The following is a 22,972-nucleotide window of genomic DNA, read 5'->3' as shown; positions in this document are numbered from 1 at the left end:
TATTCGGAGTGAAGTTTGTGTGCGGCTGCCGCGATCTGGACCACTCATTTAATAAAAATGAGTGGCTGATATTGCATCTCATTTCTCAATTACCCTAAAAAATCTCAATTGATCATGAACCTATATATATATATATATATATATATATTTATTATACAACAAATAATAAATATGCAATGATAATTAAAAAAATATATATCAATATGCAAAATGATGCATGTCTCTGGTTAGGGATGTCACACACTATGTAGCAATGTGTCCAGATAACTAATTTTTTTTCTTATTTTTTTTGTCACGTTAATCAATCATGAGATAATTAGATTTATCATAAATCGATAAAATATCTGATATGTGTGTTTCAGAATCAGAATAATGTAGTAGCCATTCTTAGCCTGAGCTAAAAATGGAAGAGTTTTACCAACAAGTAGATAATGATCGAATAATGTCAAGAAGATTGCCCTGTATAACCGCACGGAGAAAACGGCGTTTTCCTGGAGTGTACGGTGGGTACCTTGCCGATATATCAAGGACAAAACCCCGTTTTAGAAGAGCCTTCTTGTGGCTGAAAGCATCAAATGAGAACTTCCCATGATATGCTCCCATCCCACTCCCGCCTACGCCTCCGAACGGTAATCCTGCCTCAAAAAACTGCAATCGAAATGTAAAATCATGAAAGTTTGGTCAAACTCGAGTCTATATTAACAACTTCAAAAATCACTTAGAAAAATTATGATTTAAAATTTATTCGCAACTGTCCCATAACAAAAAATTTAATCGTCGTTTCCTTTATGAACAGACTGTAAATGATAGATATATGAGAGATGAACATTAGCAAATAGGCTTAATGGGAGCCCATACTATTATTTTTTTCTGCGTCGACCCTTAAATACAAGGAATAAATCACTTACGTGAAGAACGGTGTCATTGATGATCATAGCACCACTTGAAATGTTTCCAACGAACTTGTCCTCCAATTTCTTGTCATTTGTAAAGAGATATGCAGCAAGTGGCTTCTCTTTAGCATTGATCACACCAACACACTCCTCAATCTTATCAACCTTCATTTTCCAAGATATGCAATATTCAGTATCATCATGTACTATTCTACTTTAATTAAGAGGGAATCGAATAAAATGACATGTTTTACCGTAATTATGGGAAGTATAGGACCGAAAATTTCTTCATCCATGAGGAGAGAATCGGTTGAGATGCCCGATACAATCGTGGGAGCAATCTTGCTGAAAAATAAACAACATGCATGAGGATTTGGTTGTGATACGAAGCGCACATCAGTTGGTAAGGTTGAGTGCTCGGTTTTAGGTTAAATTTAAAAAACTTACAGACTGGATTGATCACGTTCACCTCCCCGAACGATCTTCTTAGAAATATCGTTGTCATCTAGTAATTTTAACAAGCGGTTAAAATGGTGGATGTTGACGATACTTGACAATTCCTTCGACCGAAGAGGTTCTTTTCCAAAGAACTTATCCAATTGAGCCGATAGAGAATTTACCTAAATATATCAATGACAATTAATACTTTTTCCGTTCCCTAAAAATTAAAGAATTTAGGGATAACAAGTTTTAGTGCAAAATTGATAAATTGTGAGTGGAAAAAAGAAAATGTAGTTGAAGTAATTTTTAATAGACGGAATATAGAAATTTGTGTAAGAAATTAGGGTTTGATGAGATTAGTAATTACCAGTTGAGGAACGAAGTCTTGTGTAGTGATTATGTAGTCTGGGGCAATGCAGGTTTGGCCACTGTTGGCGCACCATTTGCCTCCAATTATTCTTCTTGCAGCTACCTTTTCAAGCAAAGTATAGAAATTTACATTATTATAAGAAATTTACCTTTTCATTTTTATTACTTATTTTTTAGTAAAAAAATAGATTTACATTCCACAACTTTATTTTCTACTGACTATCTTTTCGATTTCTTAAAACTTGTGTCAAATCAAATAAAAGTAGAACAATTAATTTTCGGAGGATTATTAACGTACCTTTAAGTTGACTGTGGAATCAACTACGACTGGACATTTCCCACCAAGCTCCAAAATCACTGGTGTAAGATGCTTTGCCGCGGCACTTAGCACGATACGCCCCACCTTGCCACCTCCTGGAAATTTGCGGGATAAGTTTAAAATTAACAAATCACGAAATTTAGTCGACTTTAGTTGGACTCATTAGGTTTGAAATATAATACTCTGATTGTATAGTAATTTTCTTAATTATCAAATTCGTGTATAAAATAATGTCTCTTGATGATGCTCAAACAACACCGTTTCTATAAGATACTTTTTTCTTATTTAATTAAACAACGACGTTTTGAATATCACCAAAAGGCATCATTTTATACGCAAGTGAGATAAATGAAAAAAATATGAGACTAGGAGATTTTAGCAAGCATTACCTGTGTACAATATCTTATCCCATTTTTGTTCTAGCAAAGCAGTGGTTTCGGCCACTGCCCCCTCCACCACTTTCACCGCTGATGCGTCCATGTACTTGCCCACGAGCTTCGCGAGCAGCGATGACGTGGCGGGGGAACTCTCCGACGGCTTCAAGACGACAGCATTGCCGGCAGCAATGGCTCCGACCACCGGATCAAGTGATAGAACTTACCAAAGGAATGAAATGAGAATGGAATGAAACGTACGGGTAATTAGGAGTAGTAATTAATTAAGTGACGCGTCAAATAAAATAAAAAGAGTCTCGTTTGAGACCGTAAAAACCATTAATTATAAGACGGGTCAAGATTCGGATTTGGATTCAGACTTACGAAATGGAAAGTTCCAAGCCGATATAACTAACACTACGCCGAAAGGTTCTGGGACGATTTTGGCTGACGAAGGGAAAGAAATTAGCGATGTTTTCACCTGCAAAAGTACAAATATTTCAAAGATGAAAAAATAAAAAATAAAATATAAAGAAAATTGATGATTTATTGATTATTAAGTGTGTTAAATGTTACCTTTTGTGGCTTCATCCATCGATGTAATTCCTTCAACGCCAATTTGCATGATGCTGACACTGCAGAAATCTACATCATAAATATAATTAAATTATTGATGCCACGAATATAGAGACATGAAGAAACAAAGACTTTTTTCAAGTATAGTTACTCCTTAATGCCACGAATATATAATTAAATTATTGAGGCCACGAATACAAATATAATCCTCCCATTTATTTTTTGAACAAATATAATCACAACAAAAATGATAATATCCGGAACTTGAGGCCTATAATACTATACCAAGTTCTAATTATATAGTATAAAATTATAAAATGATAAATTTACAAAAATAAAAATATGAAAAAATCTCTCTTTAAATGAGTCCTGTAGAGGAAATAACTAACACATGAAATTTGGCATGGACTCCACATGGTTCTTGTCAATTGTCATCATCATAAATCATCAATTTTAACACGGAGTATTATTGAAATCTACAAGTAGATAACATAAATATCAATTTTATCATCTCGATATGTACGCAGAGAAATTATTGAAAAACATCATTGTCTACCTAGTAACAATAAATATAGGTGGTTGTAATTCTAGAAAAAGTATAGAGCTATAGGCGGTGAAGGAGTAAAAAATATTTTGAGAAAGAAATGATACCACAAATACAATATATATATACACATCAATTATCATGTGTGAGCCACATTATGTCACATGCATCTTGCTTGATTATATTGCTTTTATCATTCTTTAGCAAATGGTAAAACTGTCCCAAAAACTAGGATGGTGGTGATGTAAATATTATTTTAATATTGTGAAGTGGTGTTTAATTAGGTTGGGTGATACCTTGAGAGAGTATATATAGTACTTATCTCCTAATTATTTTTCAACTATGAACTTTTCTTCACTAACATCCTAAATCTTTTAAAATCCCATTAATTTTAAATCTCTATATAAAAACATATAGTCATCTATAGGGTTAAAGTATTGAAGTTTTTTAGTAAATGAAAGTAGAAGTATAATCACCATTATGAGAATCTTCAACCATACGTCCAGTCTAGACTCCAATATTGTTAATAGCCGATTTTGGCCCAAACTAGAAATAAACATTAATAACCGCAATTACAATTTTTTAAAGTGGAATTGCCCTTTCCTCAGTTCGAATCGAAACTGTCTTATCGGTTCTCTCGCTCCAGTTTCGATTCCAATATTTTCAAAGCATCAGTAAAAACTAGCCAATAGTAACCGCAACTAAAAAAATTAACTAACAACCGCCGATCAAATATGTTGGCGGTCCGGTTACGGTCCCACTCCCCCTTAGAAACGTAACCGCAATTTCCGGTTCAAAACCGAACCGGCTATATAGTTGCATATTAAAGAATTCATCTAGAGCAATACAACCTTTAAAATTCATAGAATTTTAAACTTATTCAAACCAAATTTGGTTATATTTAATTCAATCAAGATTAACAATATAAGAACAAACAAACATGATGAACATGAACATGAGCATGAATATGAATCCTACCTCATGAATAACTGCTTCAAATTCCGGTTTTTGGAGATCAGATCGCAAAGCTTCGACTATTTCCTCGTTGTGAAGAGAGACAATCTTCTGTATAGCTTTCAGCTGTGAAAACCGCCACTCGAAACTCTTCGTTTTTCCGGTGGCGTAGGTGGCTCTCAGCTCCCTCACCGCCGCCTCCGCTCCCACAGCCATTCTCTCTCTCTCTGTCTCTCCAAAAGCAGAGGATATGATCGATGTTAATGCGATTTTCCCACAAGGTGGAAGCATAAGGGCGTAGCTTTTCCATATGCTATCCTTTTATAGTAATTCATGTCGTCTTGTAATTTATTCCTCCACTTTTTATTTATTATACTAGTACTACTTAGGTCTATGCATGTTCATTTATGTCAATTGTGTCATTGTGTGTAACATTTCACACACTCGTGATCTATCCTCTTTCCTAATTTCTTAATTTAATTTCCATAAGGGTTAATTGTTGAATAAATCATGACATATGAGCGATCTGTTTCTTGTTAAATTTAATATTCGGCTGAAAAAATTATGAAGTTTGCAATTATCTCCGAGCGAAAATTATGGTGAAATTATATCTGATATGCCAACCGAGGTATCATACCACGACGTTACTCCTACCACGTTAAACGTCTGTTTATAAAAGAATAACGATGTTGTTTCGTTGAAAACATGAACAATGAAAAGAATACATGTGAAATTATAGAGGCCTATAGATATAGGGATAGGAATTTTCTAGTTCCTACAATGGAAAATTGATAAATTTATAACTTGAATATCCATACATAGTATGGTAGTAATTGATCATCGCTGCAAAACAGTTGAAATCGACCAATATAAAAGTTAATACTACTAACAAGTTGACAGGAACCAAATGTGGGACCAAAGTCCTTTGTAGAAGCAATATTCGTTTTTGGCTTTGTTGTTTCATGTTTGATTGGTTTTCTATTGATGATAAGAGTGTTCCATTAATTATGTATCAATAACAATTGAACACGTAAATTAAGAAACGGGCCACAAATTAATTATAATTATGTTCAATAAAAATTGAACACGTAAATTAAGAAACGGGTCACAAATTAATTAAGGGGATGTGATGATATTGAAGATTTTCATTTGAATCTCTCTATATATTTACTTTTTAATCACATTAATGAACTTTTAGAAATATTTGGATATTGAAATTATAATTATATACTCTATATAACTTAAACATCTCAATCAAGCATATTTTATCATATATTTATGAGTATCCATTTTTTTTTAAAAATACTATTCTACATTACAAGACATGATAAAACTCCAAGATGAATAGATGATATGGTAAGACCAAGTGATAAGTGTTGGGTTGCTTTCAACCATACATTGATATTTCCTTATAGCATGGGTAATTCGTAATTGGGCTACAACTACAAGAATTCAACAAACTCTTAATAAAACAAATTTTTAATGCGGCTTTAAATTCCCATATTTATGTGTCACATGTTCTTGTCATAAGATATCACAATCAGTCATCGGTAATTGTTTGTTAATATAGTATGGATATAACAAGGGCCAACAATTTTTTTAGCAAATTCATTTAAAACGATTTATTTTTTATTAGATCATATACACAATTGTCATTTTAATTAATTATTATACATTTATTTTTTAGTTCGTATGATCTACATTAATATTCTCTGAAAAATCTTGGCAAATGGGTTGAGCTAATATCAACAATGGTCAAAGACTCAAAGTGTTCGACAAAATGCTTAATACAACTTCAACATATATATTTCTAGCTAGGATTCTAACTTTAATGTTTGTCATGATTCTCACGAACGGTAAAACATTAATTGTGTTAATATTTGTATGAATTATGCACCGCATGAAATTTATTTGACACCATGTCGTCGGTGGTTACAAGAAAATTAATTATTGATGCTCAATTATGTGAACAAAAATTTAATTGATATATATCATGTGTTGGCATATTTTATTTCGACCTAACTTTCATTATAGATTGAAATATGGGTTGCCATAAATATTGATTTTAAATAGTGAGCCATTAATTGTTTGAGTGTTAACCAGTACTCCATTAGTATAAAAAGTACGAAATTCACGTGACATCGACAACACTTAATTAACACTAGATCGTCAATTTATGGTTGGAGATTAATATATCAATTTGGTTCTCGGTTTCTAACTTTGTTTTATCGCCTATTAAACTCATAGAGAAAGAGAACTCATTAGAAGCACTGGCATATATACATTGGAACAAGTTGCACCCGAAAATTTTTGTGCATTAATACAATGTGTAGTCCAATTTTTACAAAATTTGTCGGTAGCCCAGTGGTAAGTTGCTTCTTTCTTCAGCCTATAAACTCGAGTTTGAGACTTTTGAGCTCTTTCCTACTCTTAATTTTTACTTAGACTTTCTCTTCTCCAAATTAACTTTGTTTTAATCCATATCATATCTAATTCAATTTTATTTTTTACATGATACTATAAAATAGTTTATTTTTATTTAAAATGAAATTTTTTGATAAAAAAAATAAAGACAAAGACTTTATTTTAAAAAAATAATTGAAAAAGCATAACAAAGAAAATAAAAAAGATTAGTTACATTTTGAAATTTTAAGTCTATGTAATTATTTTTGCATCTCCAAATTGAAAATTCTGGATACGCCACTGATTAGAAGGGAGACATGCCTCAAGAAACATTGCCCAACCGAGAGCACAAAATTAAGTTTGGCTATTCTTCCTTCAAGGAAGACTCAACACCAGAGAAGAATTTAATGATTTAAAGTGATCGAAATTAGAGATGATTAATGTACACTGTGCATGTAAAAATCTGAAAAATATTTAGCTACTTTTGGTAGTATTGTTGTGATCGTTGGAATTTTTTCTTTGCCTCCCCAAAAACCAAAGGCCTGTCCACTTTTGCGACTCAATGGTCCATCCAGAAGATTTGAATATCGCATATAAACTTCGTGTGTCTATGTCATTGCATTATCTGTTTAGGACATTAGAAATAACATTATATGTTCCTTTTGGAAAAAAAATAAAATTCCTTTTACCTTGCTGAATATTTGCTTTATTATATTAAATGAAGGAAATTAAGTATCCTCTCCTTTTAGCACACTGTATATAGCATTAATTTGGATACGCATGTATTACCAAACGAGTTATTGTATACCTAATTTGAATGTTCATCCCCATTTCAGTTGCCAATCATTTTCGGAAAACGTCACTAATAAATTGTATTCGGCACGTAATTAAACTTTTAAAAAAATGAAATTAAATATACATGCATCTTAAAGCAAAACCATTTACATTTTACAATCTATTAGGTGTGTGAAAAATATTAGGAATTGAAATAAATGATGATTCCTCCTTCCATTCCAAAATTTATCCATTTATTTCTCCCATTCCCGTGCACATGGATGGATCATTCAAATATAGATTTTAGTTAATTAAAATCAATGTTATTCTTATTTTTTTTACACTAATTTAAATAATAATGTGAAAAAATAATAATACTATTAAAATAATTATTATTCTCCCGGTAAGGCCCAATCCAACATACTAAGCCCATTATCTTAGCCCAAGGCTTAACTTTTTTTCTTATCAAAACCCTGTCGTTTCAGTTTCTCTTCTCTACCGGCGATACATTCTTCCTTTCCCTTCGCCGTCTCCGGTAAGCTTCTCTCTCTGTGTCTCTTCCTGTTCAATAAACCAATATATTGAAAGATCGGACATGTGTTGGGGCTTAAATCGGAGCCAAATTGGTCCGGGTTCGGATCCAGGATTTTGGTGTGATGTGGGTTTCGCGTTTACTTACTACTTCATTTCTGTTTGAATCTGTGATAGGGATGTGTGTTTTTGGTTTCGACGTGTTTGAATCACATTTTTGTGTTGGATTCGATTTGATTTGGATTTTTGCGCGACGAAATTTGGTTGTGCGTTTTTGAGATTGTTAATGTGACTAGGAATTAGGAGCTCAGTGCTTGAATTGTGCTGGCGCTATTCGTTTTCCCCCATTGTAGTGGATCAACCTAGTATTTTAGATAACTAAACTTTGCCGTGTTGATTGATTGAAGCAATCATGTTGAGATCTGACGTGCATTTTATTCAAGCTGAAAAGCAAAGAAATTATGCCATTGGACGAAGTTATGGGGCCGTTTACATTGAGTGATAGGATAGATTGATAAAACATTGTATAGAGAATTTGAAGGTTAAGATGGAAAAACAAGTGCAAAATTAATCAATCCAAGTATATGGTGGTTAAGCCTGAATGATTTTATTTATCCTTCCTATTAGTAAATGCCCGCTTTAGTAAATTAAAATTATGCTAAGATATGAAAACTGAGCTTGCTTTGTATGAGGTTGGTTGAGCCTCTCATCTGAATGAGGGGGTTTGCTCATTGCTTCAATAAATTCTCATTGCTGTATTTATGCTTGAGTTTGTTATTCTTTTTAGTTTATGGATTTGCCTCTGAAAAGTATTGATAGGTGTTTATTTTTCTTGTAGATTTTAATTGATTTGAGAGAAGATGTATGATAATGTTGGACCACAGCCTGGTGTGCCTCGTCCACCGAATGCAGCAGCAGACCCTTTTGGGAATACATTTTATGGGGCAAGTTCGGGATTCATTAGAGGTGGACTAGGTGCTTATGGAGAGAAGATTCTTGGATCGAGCTCTGAATATGTGCAAAGCAATGTGAGTAGTGATGGAGCATGGAGTCTTTTGTGTGCTTTAGATGAGTCTGTTGATGCCTTGAAGATGCATGCTATAAATGCTTATAGAACTAAGACAACTCCATTCTAATAAGTTCTCATCTTATATTCTGATTGTTCTGAAACAGATCAGCAGGTACTTTTCTGACCCGCAATATTATTTTCAAGTCAATGATCAATATGTGAAGAACAAATTGAAGGTCGTTCTTTTCCCATTTCTACACCGGGTAACCATTTTGTTCTTCAACGACGTTTTTCTGTTCACTTGTTGTCTGTAATTGTGAAATCCTTGTGATGATGTCATTAGTTTAGTAGCAAGTATTACCGCTTTAACTTATTTTGATCTCATTTAGGGCCATTGGACAAGAATCTCCGAGCCAGTTGGTGGCAGGCTCTCATACAAGCCCCCTATTTACGATATAAATGCTCCGGACTTGTACATTCCTTTCATGGCATTTGGTACCTATTTGGTTCTTGCTGGCCTATCATTAGGACTCCATGGAAAGTGAGTTTTTTATGTATGCCTTGCATTCTGTTCTTGTTTCTGACTACCCCGTAATAAGAATTGGCCTCATTAAGTGAGCTTCTTGTCTTTCAGTACTTCTAAGATGCTTTTTAAATGATCTGATTTACTGGTACCCGAACATGTTACTCATTTAGTAGATAACATTTCTGTATTTTCTCGTGTTGTTCGGAAAGGTTTATGGAGGTCTGCTTATTAGTAGTATTTATTTGTGCATATTGGTATTTGTGGCAGAACAATACCTTCATTCACCTTCCTATTTATGGTGGAATCTAAAGCAGTATTTTCTTCGTTTCCAAAACTTTTACAAGAAGATGATTTTAGGTTTTAACTAATACCAAGACTGCTAAATGTCAAGTCCCTATTGCTTAATCTCATAGCTACAAAAAAATTTCTCTGTTTGAGCTTACACTGAGCATTCAGTTTTGCTATTCTGTCACTCACTGCACGTCTACAGTTAGATTATGCGGGGATAGTCTGTCTCATTCGGTGTAATATGCTTATGTTGCAGGTTTAGCCCCGAAGCTCTTAACTGGCTGTTTGCCAAGGGGGTGGTTGGTTGGTTTTTTCAATTTTGCCTGCTGAAATTGACGTTGTCCACCTTGGGTAGTGCGGAGGCACCTTTCCTCGACATGGTGGCGTATGCTGGATACACTTTCACAGGACTCTCTCTAGCTGTCTTTGGGAGAATCTTTTGGAGCTATGCATACTACTTTCTGTTACCATGGACATGTTTGGGCATGGGGATTTTCTTGGTGAAGACGTTGAAACGAGTCCTGTTTGCAGGTTATGATTCGACCAGGCATCATTATCTGCTGCTCTTCATCGCCTTGGCTCAATTCCCACTCCTCATTTGGCTGGGTAACATTAGTCTTAACTGGCTTTTTTAGACACCTATGACTCCAAATATTAGCAAAGAAACATGATTTGTGTTGAATGTATAACTGTATCTCCTTTTATATATCTGAATCTCTATGATGGTCTGAATGTTTTTAGCTTTGATTAGATAATTATTCGTTTATTGTTTTATTATCATCATTGAAGAAATAACTTCCATAGTAAAATTTTAGTTTACAAATATGTTCATGTATGTCAATTTCATAACAAAAATAATGCAAGTATAATTATCTCTATCATGATTATTTTATTTTCGATTTGGTAAATTTACTCTATAAATCACCTTTAGAGCATCTTCATCGTATCCCTCAAAGTTTGCTTTAGGTCATAACTCCCAACAATCACGTGCAATAAATCACTAAACAATTTAAATACTTATTTTATTTTATTTTTAAATTGTTATTTAATTTTATATTTATTTTTAAATTTTCGTTATTTATAAAATTAAAACAAATAACTCACACAGTCGAAGGAGTTCGCCACCCCTGAAATCACAGAGCCGGATATGACCCCTACTTTTCTAGTCTGGCCCGAAATATTCCTAATTTCCTACCATTACCAATTCTCATAGCAAGGAATACTACTACCGTGTGTGACTTGGCCTAGGAGTAGAGTAGTAATGTTTGAGGTCAAAAGTCTTGGGTCCGAGTCCATCATGACATGATCTTAAATTTACGTTCATATTCATTTGCCTATAAAAAATAAGAATACTACCATCTTACAAAGTACTACCTCAACTATTTTTTTTATTGAAAATGCCAAATAAGGTGCACGAACATGCCATTTTGCTATATATCAACTTAATTGGATCGATATTAAAAACAGATCGATGAATGACCACTAACTCCTAAAATCCTCCACGACTAATTCAAATGAAACTAAATCAGTATACAATATCAAACAAAGATTTGACTTGAAATGGTTTTGACTTTAGAGGGCACGCCCTCCGCCTCAAATTATGAGGTTGGCTTGACCACTTGGGTCGCCTTAGCCATGCACCCCTCCCAAGTAGGTGGGCACAAGCTCGGCGACATCCAATAATTTCAAAGCCCCCACTTGGGTCACAAGCTCACACTGCTAAGCTCGGAGACTGATAGATCTTCAATGGCCTATCGACGGAAATCAAAGAGCACACAAAAGATTGGAGATGAACAAATAAGATAAACCCTAGTTGAGGTGCTATAGGCGATTTCCGCCAGAACGGGAATGAGAATAAGTTTATACATGAATCAAAATTCTATAGAATTCTAGAATTTATAGATATTTAATCCTAGAACATATCTTGCTAAGCAAGCAAAATAAATAAACAAAAATATTATAAAAGATATGCAAAATCAAATCAAATATTATTAAAAGATACGGAGATTGAGAGAGATTTGGATGCGATCTTGAGCGTGATTTGGATGCTCGAGGGCCCTATGAGAGACCTTACTTTTTATTTGATATATGGTTATGTACAATGGTTATTAATAATCTTATATCAATGTAGGATCAAAGGTATCAAAGCAACAATAATTTTATTATTCATGTGTTAAATGAAACTCACACTGACACTCCATATTAAGCTCAATTACAAAGCATACATGAAAGAAGAAAATCTCTTCACCACTCTAAGAGATACTAATAATCACACCCAAAAACAAAAACAAATACTACAAATGTATGAAATGTTGAGTTAACAAACTGAATTTTTTGCCAACTCATTACCCCCACATTCTTCACACGCAACAAAGTAGCATGAAGCGCATTCAAATCCGAGAAATGTATACACATTCTTGCGGTGACAAACATCGCATCGACTCTTGAGAGTGATATAAGTGAAAGAGAGGGTGATTAGGGTGAATTCCATGCATCTCAAATCTCCTCCCTAGTTTCACATTTATGTAGCAACCAGATGCATTCTTCAAACACCTAAGGTGGAAAGATACATCGTATTCGCGACAGTGATACATCAAATCCTTGGGATGCATTTCCACTTCACAAAACTCGCAGTAGAAATCAGAGGGATGGTCTAGAGAGGCATTAGAGGTGAGCAACAACGCGTGCTTATCCCACTCACGATCTGTTATACTCTTAGGCAGTAGAACCTGGTAACCATGGACTATAAATCTCCAGTCATTATCAATGCAATGATAATAACCCTAAGTGAGGAATAGAGGCTTGTAATAAGGGTGAGTTGAATGTATAATACTTGTTGGTAAAGATGCTGGACATCTATCTTCTTCCCACATTCTTCACACTTATACCCCATCCCATTTGTGTAAACATAACAATTATCGCAACACCAATACGAGATAGCATCCCTAGCCTTTGATTTAGGAAGTGCATAGAGTGTGTAGTTATGACAGTGACCATATAGTTGGTAGTTTGGATGAAAAGTATTGGGTATGAAGCAGCAAATGGGGTGGATGAAATATGTGCAAGGATAAGAAGTGCATTGATAGTATGGAGGGGAAAATATGAGTGTTACACATGCATCACATATCTTGGTTTCACTTTCACTTTCACTTTTATCATCTTTCAAAACCAAACTAAGAGGATGGTCATGATATTTGAATATAAATGAATCACTTGGGATTGGGATATTGTCAACACCCTTTTCTCTCATCACAAAGGGAGTGATTAACTTGTTGTATACCTCATTTGCATCTAGTGGAAACTCAATCGCACCTGAACCTTCATCTCCAATTCTGAAACAAGTAAGATATTGTGTAAGTAAGACTTGTCAAATGGGTCAGGCTAGCCCAGACTCGACTATCAGTAAAACGAAGTGGGCTCCAATTGCCTAATTTTTAAACTCAAGCCTAGGCCCATCACTACTAAGCGCTAACCCTATTTAATTATGTCCAACTTTTATAAAAAAAAGTCCTTAAAATTCAGTTTCTTCATAAATAATTGCAATCAAAGTAGTATACAGTACTCCCTCCGTCGCACAAAGATTGTCCAATTTTTTCATTTCCGTCCGTCCCACAAAGTTTGTCTCATTTCACTTTTTACCATTTTTGGTAGTGGACCCCATATTCCACTAACTCATTCCTACTCACACTTTATTATAAAACTAATATATAAAAGTAGGATCCACATTCCACTAACCTTTTCAACTCACTTTTCATTCCATTTCTTAAAACACATACCGGTTCAAAGTGGGACTATCTTTGTGGGACGGAGGGAGTAGTACATATTTGTTTAGTTGTAATTATTACTAAAGTAAAAGGGAAATGAGAAAAAGCAAGTGAGAGAGGAAAAAGGTAGTGGATTGTAGCGTCCACATTCTAAATAAGTATGATTATTATTTGTAGAAAAACTTTCCACTTAGGTAAAACAAAAACTGGAAAGATCTTACAAGTTATAGCGTTGTTTGACCATGGATGGAGCACATTTGATATGGGCAAAGAATCTGCAATCACCACAATAATAGACCCACTGTGTATAGAAATTATGGTCACCACAAACATCACATGGGTAACCAAACCTGAGATGCTTCTCTGGAAAAGAGAAGGCCAAGGAAAGTTGGTGGTGGTGGTGATCTGTGGAGAGTCTGGCCGGCAGCAAAGCGCACGTCTTGTGAACCCAGAAATCACAAGTGGTGCATATGTAGGCCATTTCCACTTCTTGAGCTTTGCAACCATCGCACTTGAATCGAAAGGCCGGCTTTCTCATCAGTGTGAGAGGGTGATGGGGGTGACTCGGATGCTGCACCTCTTTCTTCAGCTTCGCAAAGGCATCAACACATGTACTGGTGTGGAACCGGAGATCGCAACACTCACATTCATATCTAACCAGCTTATCAAGAGAGCCACCACAAAAATCACACTAAGTGTCATCCCTTGACAAGTGGGAATCAAGCAGGCAAAGAGTATGATCTTCGAGGATGCGAATATATGGACGCAGTTCCCCACATTTCTTGTGGAGGATGAAGCTACCACTAGAGTTAGGATCACATTTCAAGCAAACATATGTCATATCCAAATGAGCTATGATTTTGCCGCACACATAACAATCTACTTTCTCCTCCCTCACAATACTCTCTTTTAGAAATAAAGGATGATGCAAACACCAGATATAATTCTCCTCCATCCTTCAACCTATTGGATTACTATCAAAATTAATGAGATATAAAAAGAAATATATAGAGTATAAGAAGCAAGGATTTATGACGATGATTGTGCATATATATATATATATAGAGTCCCATTATCCATAAATTCACTCTTAAAGACCGAACCACCGAACCCTACCAAATTAGGGCTTTTAGATCTAGTTTTTTATGGATAAGATACAGAAATTTATAAATTATTTTCACCTTCATCACGAGCCTATTTTAATTCATCTGAAGGTAAATAAGTCATACTAACATGTTACGAAGATTTAACTTCGTTCTAGTAGGTTTTTACTTCATTCCAAAGGACCTATTGGAAGCAAGTAAAAACATGTTGTAGTTTCAAAGTATTACGTACAGAATGAAGTAATAGACCTATATAATGAAGTAAAATGAGCTTGTAATGAAGCCGAAAAAATTTTCACAGCAGCACATCTCATCAAAAAAACTAGATCTAATGGCTCAGATTTGGTCTCTAGTTCGGTCTTTAAAATTGGTTCGACATTGATCCCAACTCTCTCTATATATATATATTAATATATAGCATGGAGAAACAAAAATTAATTCACAAGCGAAGAACAAATTTATCAGAATACCCCGATTCACAAGCAAAGAACAAATAAATCAGAATAATTAAAGAGAATGAAAGTAACATATTGTCATAAAAAAGAATTTGTGTGGGTCTAACTAGTGATTGTTTAAGTGCTATTCACATATTCCAGCTATTAATTAATTAACCTTCCACTTTTTCACTTTATATCATGCTTTAATAAATCAATTACGTATTTCAAGACAACTTTATTCTCTCGTATGGGATGATAATCTAATATTGCCTTCTTGTTTTTACATTGAGTACTTATCTGTGATTTGTGAATGATACTACTTTGGGGTCAACACATGCTTTAATACAAATTGATAAATAATGAGAGAAAAATATAAAAAATACTACTAAATTGGTAAATGATGAGAGAGAAATATAAAAAGTTTTGTGGGACGGACAAAAATGAAAAAAGAGACTTGGAATATACAGGGAACTCCCTATATTCGTTAATTTTACTTTGTAAGTAGGCTGTGCCTGCATGCCTTCTGTCAGTAACCTTAATTCTATTTGATATGGTTATATACATTGGTTATTAACCATCTTGCATCGATGCGGGATCATATGTATAGAGCATCCGCAATGGTCGGCTAGCGACCGGCTAGCCGATTCGTCGCGCTGGCCGATCGGCTAGCCGAACCATTGCAGTCGGCCAGCGCAAAATCGGCGAGCGGATTGGCGTGGGCTCGCCGATCGCTCGTCGCTGGCCGAAACGCTAGCCGATCGGCTAGCCGCCATTGTGGAGGCCCGATCGGCCAGCGCCGATTTTCGATTTTTTTTTTTTTTTTTTAAATCATATATAAACGCGATTTTCGTTTCATTTTCATTTGCACCACTTGTTTTAACGAGTTTTCTCTCTCTCTAACTTTCTGTTCAAGAGCATCATCGAGTGATGGATCACAACAACGAGTCCGCTGCGAAAAACCCTGGTCTCAACATGTGGGCGAAGATCGTGGCCGCCTAAGAAACCCCCGCCCGCAGGGGAAGGATTTCCCCAAAGAACAGGAGGTCCGGAAGGGGGGGGAGCGCCCCGGGCCGCGGTGGGCCTTTTTTGCAAATTTGGGGCCGCCAACGCCCTCCGTCCCCTCGGGGGCGGGGACCGAGGACGACCCCCGGGAGGATAGCCGGGTGGGCCCCTTGGAGGGGGAAAAAAGGAGTTTACCTTCCGGGGGTTGGGGTTCTTGTTGCCGAAGGACTCGGAGAAGTTCGGGGGGGTGCGACGCCGGGTGGCCAAGAAGGGGGGACGAACTATAGCGGCGACCTGGGAGTTTGCCGCGGGGTCCCACGACCCCCCCCCGGATGTTGGGGGAGTTTCCATCCCCTCCCCTTTTTTTACCCGGGCGCCCCCGCCCGATTGGACACAAGCGGGCGCGCCGGGGCCCCGAGGGGCGGGGTCCCCCCTATCACCCCGCGGGGACGGAGGGAGTACTAATTAAAAACGTGTTAGATCTACCTTTTCCACATTGGCGAGCCATAGACTTTATTCAACTAATTATTAGTCGTTACACAACTTGCCAAAAAAGCTCGAGAAAACAAGCACATTTACTTAATCAATGCTACTAAACGAAGCATCAAGGAAGAAACATCACAATCAAATATATAATCTTCAACAAAACCAATTCATTCATCACCTCCCACAAATTCTCAAACTAACAAACTCCAATTTTCAAAAATGGAACTAAGGCAAAGATCACTATCAATCCCCACATCCCCAAATGCCGAAAACGACGCCGTTTCACTCATGCCGCCGAGCACCGTCCCGTCTCCCCAGACGGTGCTCACGCGGGCCCTCCAGAGCTCGGCGAACCTCGCCAACCTCCTCCCGACCGGGACCATCTTCGCCTTCCAGCTCCTCACGCCGCTCGCCACCAACGGTGGCATATGCGACCAGGACACGAGGAGGCCAGTAGGCCTCCTCGTGGCCCTGGCCTTCTCCTGCCTCCTGGCCTCGTTCACGGACAGCCTCAAGTGCTCGAACGGGGACGTGCACTACGGCTTCGTGACCAGGAAGGGGCTGTGGCTGTTCGACAGCCCCGCCGCCGCGACGCTGCCGGATTTGAGCAAGTTCCGGTTGAAAGGGATGGATTTGGTCCATGCTTTTTTGTCGCTGGCGGTGTTTGCGGCGGTTGCGCTGAGGGATAAGAATGTGGTGGGGTGCTTCTACCCGGCGCCGCGGAATGAGGTGCAGAAGTTTCTAGATGTTGCACCGGTGGCGGTTGGATTCGTTTGTAGTTTGTTGTTTGTGATTTTTCCGACCACGAGGCATGGGATTGGTTATCCTGTGACGAGGGATTAGTTTTCGAGATTTTTTTTTTTTTGGCAAAAACTTTGGTGCGGGCATCCTCATTTCTCATTGACTTATTGGTTAGAGGGAAAAACGTCTTACCAACTGAGTTGTGCCTCGTCTTGTTGTTTTGATTTTGTTGGTTTTCTATTATGTGTTTTGATTATACATGTTGATTGTTTATGTGTTGTTGGTGCAAAAAGAGGAAAGGAAGACATTTCTAAATGAATTGACATTTGTTTATTATGTTAACGCAAGCTAACTTAATTTGACTAGTATATGTACATGGATTCTCTATCTAGATTTTGGTATGTGTAGTTATCCATTATTATTGCAGAATAATTTCTACTAACCATGTAGGTATTTCATAACTGTCCTTGCTTTGAACATTTTCACAATAGTCCTAGCACGCCATTTCTTGCATTCTCACTTATTAATAAAGTTTTTTCTTGCTATTTATATCTTGCTTGATTTTATTGCTTTGGTCCGGGTTTTGGGCCTCTGTTTTGTTTATGTTGTTACTACTAAAGTAATGGTGCTCACTGTTTAAGTGATTTGAGCCTTTTTTGGTTTTATTGAAAAACACCATATTTATTTGTCAGTGATAAGATATTTTCTCTCCTAACCAAATATCTAAAAGACATTACATTTCTTGTAGATGGAGAATTATAAAGCTTAGATGGAGAAATGATCAAACTTATCATTATTCTTTTTTCCCAACTTACTGGCTTCATATTTTTATTTCAAACTATAATTAATTTAGATTTAGACAATAATATACTACTGTTATAAGACATGAAATAAAAGTTGCGTGTATAAAAAGTTTAGAATATGCATTGTTTGGTTATTTCCAAATGAGGAAAAGACCTCCAAAAAGAGATGTATACTACCTGAATAGCGACTAACGCACAACACTGTATTCTTTCTTTAATAAAAGGTGAAAGAATAGTTCGTTATTTGCTCAAAGCGCAGATGCATGGTTTATCATGCTGCAAATTTTCGTATTTATTAAGGATGGCTTAGAGTTGTTTTGTGGTGTTTACGATGTGGGATTCCACAAATAAAGGGCATAATGTGTTTAATTTCGGTTTTACCCTCAAATTGAACTTTTCGGCCCAAACAATTGGACTTCTGTTCACTAAATTCCATCAGACCCCTACCACAAGCCCAATAAGGCCTCTTATTAACATAAAATAAGAAGAAATAAAATTCAAATTATAATTAAATATGATCTATGCTAAGATCATCTCCAAGCATATATTAAAATCTAAATGGGATAGATAATTAGCTCCAATAGTATTCCAAAACTAATCCTATTTTTAGTTTTTGGAATAAAAATACCATCTTTAGGTTTACACTAAACTCAAACCCAAATTTTTTTCAAATTTTGTAAGTAAAAAAGACATAATATAGGGAATATTCTTTTAAATTTGAGTTTAGTGTAAATGGTTGGAGTAAAATTATATTTGGTGTGACATTTACACTAAAATGAGTTTGAGTTTAGTGTAAATGGTTGGAGATGCTCTAACAAATTATATAAATTCCGTTTATGAACAGTTTTAGTGCCATATTATCGAACAGAACATGGCTGTCTTAAAATCCTAAATCATCTCAAAATTACCAACAGAAAAATTTGACCTGATATTATTGGAAATTTTCATTATAGTTAAAATTGAATTTTGTTGTGTACTCCCTCCGTCCGCGAATAGGAGTCCCGGTTCACTTTTACCATAAATGGTAATAGGGTCCCACCTTCTACTAACTCATTCAACTCACATTTCATTTAAAACTAATATATACAAGTGAGACCCCTATTCCACTAACTTTTTTCCACCCACTTTTCTTAACATTTCTTAAAATCCGTGCCGCCCATGAATGAGACTCCTAATGGCGGACGGAGGGAGTATCATGCAACGAGGACATGAAGTTTCTAACAAGGTCAAGTCATATCACCGCATCCCGACCCAAAACTAGGCCCACTCACCCATCGGACATTAAGCCCATTTTGATTTTATCATCTTCGTAAAAATAAAAATTACTCCATGTAATAGGGGAGTGTTATATTACTAACTCATAACTTAATTGCTAACTACAACTAAACAATAGCCATTAGAAATTCAAATTAAGGACTTAGATCATTAATCCCTAAATGTCAATTTTTTTTTGTACCACATAGCCCCAAAGTTTCCCGGTTTTTAATTTTCCCCTTCTTGTAATTGTAACTTTAACCCCATTGGCTGGGTTTCATGTTACCTTTTTCCCCTTTCCCGGTTACGCCTTGTGCTCAATCCCCCAAGGTAAGGGGCCCAAAAATCTTGCCAAACCGGCTTTGAGGGGCATTGAAAAGGCTTTTTAAAAACGGTTAGTAGGCCCTTGTCGCCCTGAGCCTCTTTGCTCCGATCCTTCCCCCCCATTTACTATTTTTCCCAATATCCCCCGATCTGCGATTAGAAATCTCCCTTGGCCATTAGGCGGGGGTGGTGAACACCATATTTCTTCATCGAGCCCGATGGTGCGATTACGGAAATGAGTTCCTTGATCGGGACGAGGGCCCGGGGGAACCCCTATACAAAAAAATATTGTCCTTAAAAAAATTTTGCCCCTCCTTTGATTCACATGTTGTGGTGGCCTTGGGTTTTATCCACTTAGACAAAAGTCTCCCCCAACCAATATATAAATGTTCCCACGGGATGATGGGAAGGGTCCCTAAAGTCCTTTCCCCCAAAAAAATTTTCCGCACACGATAAAGGGCCCGAGGCATCTCGTCCCTCCTTAAAATTTCCCCCCGTCTTTGGCACCTCAACATTGAAAAAACAAAAAGGCACCCCTAAACGTCGACCAATAAAAAAAATTCCGGAACCTTCCTTCTTGTCTTCCTTGGTAAAAGTGCCCCCCCTACAAAAATTGGCAATGTTCACTTTTTTTTCCCTTTGGGGGGAAAATCAGCGTCGATCCGATCGACACATTTTCCTGGGGGGGTTCACCCAAAAAGTAATATTTCCGCTTTTAATCTTCATCCTCGGGCAGGAAACTTCGTGGGACTTGGCACCTCCCCCGTGACCAAGTAGTTGGCAAAATCACAAACCATGGTTTCCCGTTCGGCCCTTTCCCTTTACCCAAATTCCCCCGGGAGGATTAAAGCCCCCCGATTTAAATTGGTCTGGAAATTTCTCGGGGTACAAATTTTCCTGGGGAAGGCCCGGGGTATCCCTCTTGTTTCCCCGTATGTGCCAAGTGACCCTTTTTTTCCCCATTCTCCGTTCCTTTTTTGTCTTTTTACTTCCCAATCAAACCCCTTTGAAAGGGAAACAAACAGTTAATCTTGGTTTAACTCCTTCTTGCTTGGCCGTCTTTATTGTTGCGTGACCCGTAAAAGGGAAAACCCCTAGGGGGAGCGGGGTGGGAAAATTTTTCCCAAAGCAGTATCGGGGGCCAACATTTCCTTCCCCCAGGTTTTAATTAATTTCCCCCGACCCCAAATTCGGCGTTTTGGGAAGCTAAAGTCACATAACTTTTTCCACCCAATTTTACGTCTGGGGCAGCTCCTTGCCCAAATCACCGTCCCCCACATTATCTAAAAAGGATGATTGGGTCGGGCGCCCGTTTAATTTGGCGAAAACAACTTTCCTTAAGCAAAAAAACCTTTTTTAAAATCCCGTCAAAACCCAATTCCACATCATTGTGTAGCAAACGAGTGAGTGGTTGCGCGATTTTGGAAAACCCTTGATAAACCTTTTTATAAAACCGGGCGTGACCTAGGAACCCTTCCACCTCTTTTTGGTTCTTTAGAGATCGGTAACATTATAAATCTGCATTTTGCTTTGTCTTTTTGTACCCCTTCCCCGGGAAACCACGTGGGATGCCGGTCACCATAAAATGGCTTTTTCCAAAATTGAGACTAAATCTTCTTGGCATTTTTTGTAAAAATTTAGATCGGTGGCCAAACAAAATCAAATGAGTTCCGGTATACGGTAAAATCGTCCCAAAATATCTCAATGCATATTTTGGAACCCAAAAAAAATGCTCATCATACCCCTTTGGGAAAATTTCCCGGTGCATTACCGGGACCCAATGACATTCCCGGGTATCCCGGTGCCCAAAGGGCCGTGACGAAATTTTTCCCTTGGCCCTACGGGTTAACGTAGATTTGGAAATAGCCCTTTGTCCCATAAGGAAACAAAGTCCGGTTTTCCCGGCCCGGTTTTTTAGCATCTTATCCTTTGGAAAAGGTGGGGGAAATGACCCTTCTTGGGGGTTTGGGTTAAACCGAGTGTGCATCTGCCCCCGTTTTTTGCCCGGGGGGCCTTATTTTTTTTATTTTTCAATTTTATTCAGTTTTTTTTTCCATATGGGGGGGGCGACCCATTGCCAATCGAGTAGGTGTTTCCTGGCGGAAATTTTCCCTCCTTTGGGTTTCTGCATTGGTTGGTTTCCCATTGTGTAGGGAGGGCCCTTTGCCCTTTTTCGGGAAGGGTGCATCAAAGATGGCCCAAATTCTCCAAATAAGGGGAGTCCCTTTAGTTTTCGGGTTTTTTTTGATGACTTCCCCCCCCCTTTTTTGGGGCCCCTTTGGGGGGGGTTTCCCTTTTTTGGGAAATTGCGGGGGAATGTCCCCTTCTCCCCCCAAGTAAGCGTACTTGAGGCCTTGGAAGTGTCTTGGTTTCCTTTTTTGTTCCATTCGTCCCCGGGGGGCGGGGGTTTTTTTGCCGGTCGGTAATCCCCCTTCCCGGACCCGGGAGAATTCTCCGGGTAGCCACGGGGCCCGTCCCGGGGGTTTGGGTGCCCTGGGATTTACGCAAAAACTCCATAATGGCCCCCCTTAGCCCCCATCTGTAAATTAATTTTATTTTTCATTCTTTGCCCCACCACCTAAACCCGGTCAATTAAAATGGCCGACCCCGGGGTTGTCAATTTTTTCCCTGAAACAATTGTCTCAAGATATTCTTGGACCGGGGGTTAATAACATCAATAGCATAGGGTTCTCAACATCTAAAGGCCTTTTCATCCCCCCAAAAACCATCTTAAAAATATATTTTCCCCCATTTTTAATCCAAACCCCTATTGTTCCTCGAAGACATCGAAAAGGTCTTAGCGATTCGCAAAAATGGTCTCCCCCCAAAGTACCCCCGGGGGCGACGGGAATTTTTTTTTTCATCTTGATCACTTAAAAAATTGAGGGATATAGAAAATCATGCACTTTGGTATAACATTTTCCAACACACCTTCGGGGGCAAATGCAAATTTTTTCGCTACTTTGGGTCACTACTTTGGTAGGGGGATCCCCCCAGTCCAAATTTTTTATAGATGAAAGGGGGTAAAACATTAATGGACGCCCCTAGATCACCATA

General features: G+C 37.4%; 4 protein-coding genes across 5 annotated transcripts; 2 read left to right on the top strand and 2 right to left on the bottom strand.

The window, feature by feature from the left end:
* Positions 1 to 308: 308 nt before the first annotated feature.
* LOC125222771 (aldehyde dehydrogenase-like) lies at positions 309 to 4,808 on the bottom strand. Its single transcript, XM_048125566.1, has 10 exons — positions 4,495 to 4,808; positions 2,973 to 3,041; positions 2,781 to 2,877; positions 2,412 to 2,618; positions 2,002 to 2,117; positions 1,702 to 1,806; positions 1,341 to 1,513; positions 1,148 to 1,238; positions 909 to 1,058; positions 309 to 648 (listed from the first exon to the last, which is right to left on the bottom strand). The coding sequence occupies exons 1-10, from the start codon at positions 4,759 to 4,761 to the stop codon at positions 415 to 417; spliced, it is 1,509 nt and encodes a 502-aa protein (XP_047981523.1). The 5' UTR covers positions 4,762 to 4,808; the 3' UTR covers positions 309 to 414.
* A 3,275-nt stretch (positions 4,809 to 8,083) lies between these two features.
* LOC125218931 (protein YIF1B-A-like) lies at positions 8,084 to 10,733 on the top strand. Its single transcript, XM_048120740.1, has 5 exons — positions 8,084 to 8,182; positions 9,017 to 9,206; positions 9,352 to 9,450; positions 9,577 to 9,728; positions 10,258 to 10,733. The coding sequence occupies exons 2-5, from the start codon at positions 9,039 to 9,041 to the stop codon at positions 10,634 to 10,636; spliced, it is 798 nt and encodes a 265-aa protein (XP_047976697.1). The 5' UTR covers positions 8,084 to 8,182; positions 9,017 to 9,038; the 3' UTR covers positions 10,637 to 10,733.
* A 1,410-nt stretch (positions 10,734 to 12,143) lies between these two features.
* LOC125220190 lies at positions 12,144 to 14,734 on the bottom strand. 2 transcript variants are annotated; one of them, XM_048122345.1, is made up of 3 exons: positions 13,987 to 14,734; positions 13,282 to 13,333; positions 12,144 to 12,744 (listed from the first exon to the last, which is right to left on the bottom strand). In XM_048122345.1, exons 1-3 carry the CDS (start codon positions 14,301 to 14,303, stop codon positions 12,709 to 12,711), a joined length of 405 nt encoding a protein of 134 aa, XP_047978302.1. In that variant the 5' UTR covers positions 14,304 to 14,734; the 3' UTR covers positions 12,144 to 12,708. The 2 variants fall into 2 exon arrangements, with proteins under 2 accessions (XP_047978302.1, XP_047978301.1); XM_048122344.1 differs by having other exon boundaries at positions 12,144 to 13,333.
* A 2,278-nt stretch (positions 14,735 to 17,012) lies between these two features.
* LOC125220704 (protein DMP3-like) lies at positions 17,013 to 17,636 on the top strand. The gene has a single exon (XM_048122852.1). The coding sequence runs from the start codon at positions 17,013 to 17,015 to the stop codon at positions 17,634 to 17,636; it is 624 nt and encodes a 207-aa protein (XP_047978809.1).
* The last annotated feature ends 5,336 nt before the right edge of the window (positions 17,637 to 22,972 follow it).

The sequence above is a fragment of the Salvia hispanica genome, chromosome 4 (genome assembly GCF_023119035.1).
Source record: "Salvia hispanica cultivar TCC Black 2014 chromosome 4, UniMelb_Shisp_WGS_1.0, whole genome shotgun sequence".
NCBI lineage: Eukaryota > Viridiplantae > Streptophyta > Magnoliopsida > Lamiales > Lamiaceae > Salvia > Salvia hispanica.
This window is presented reverse-complemented; position numbering and strand designations above follow the sequence as displayed.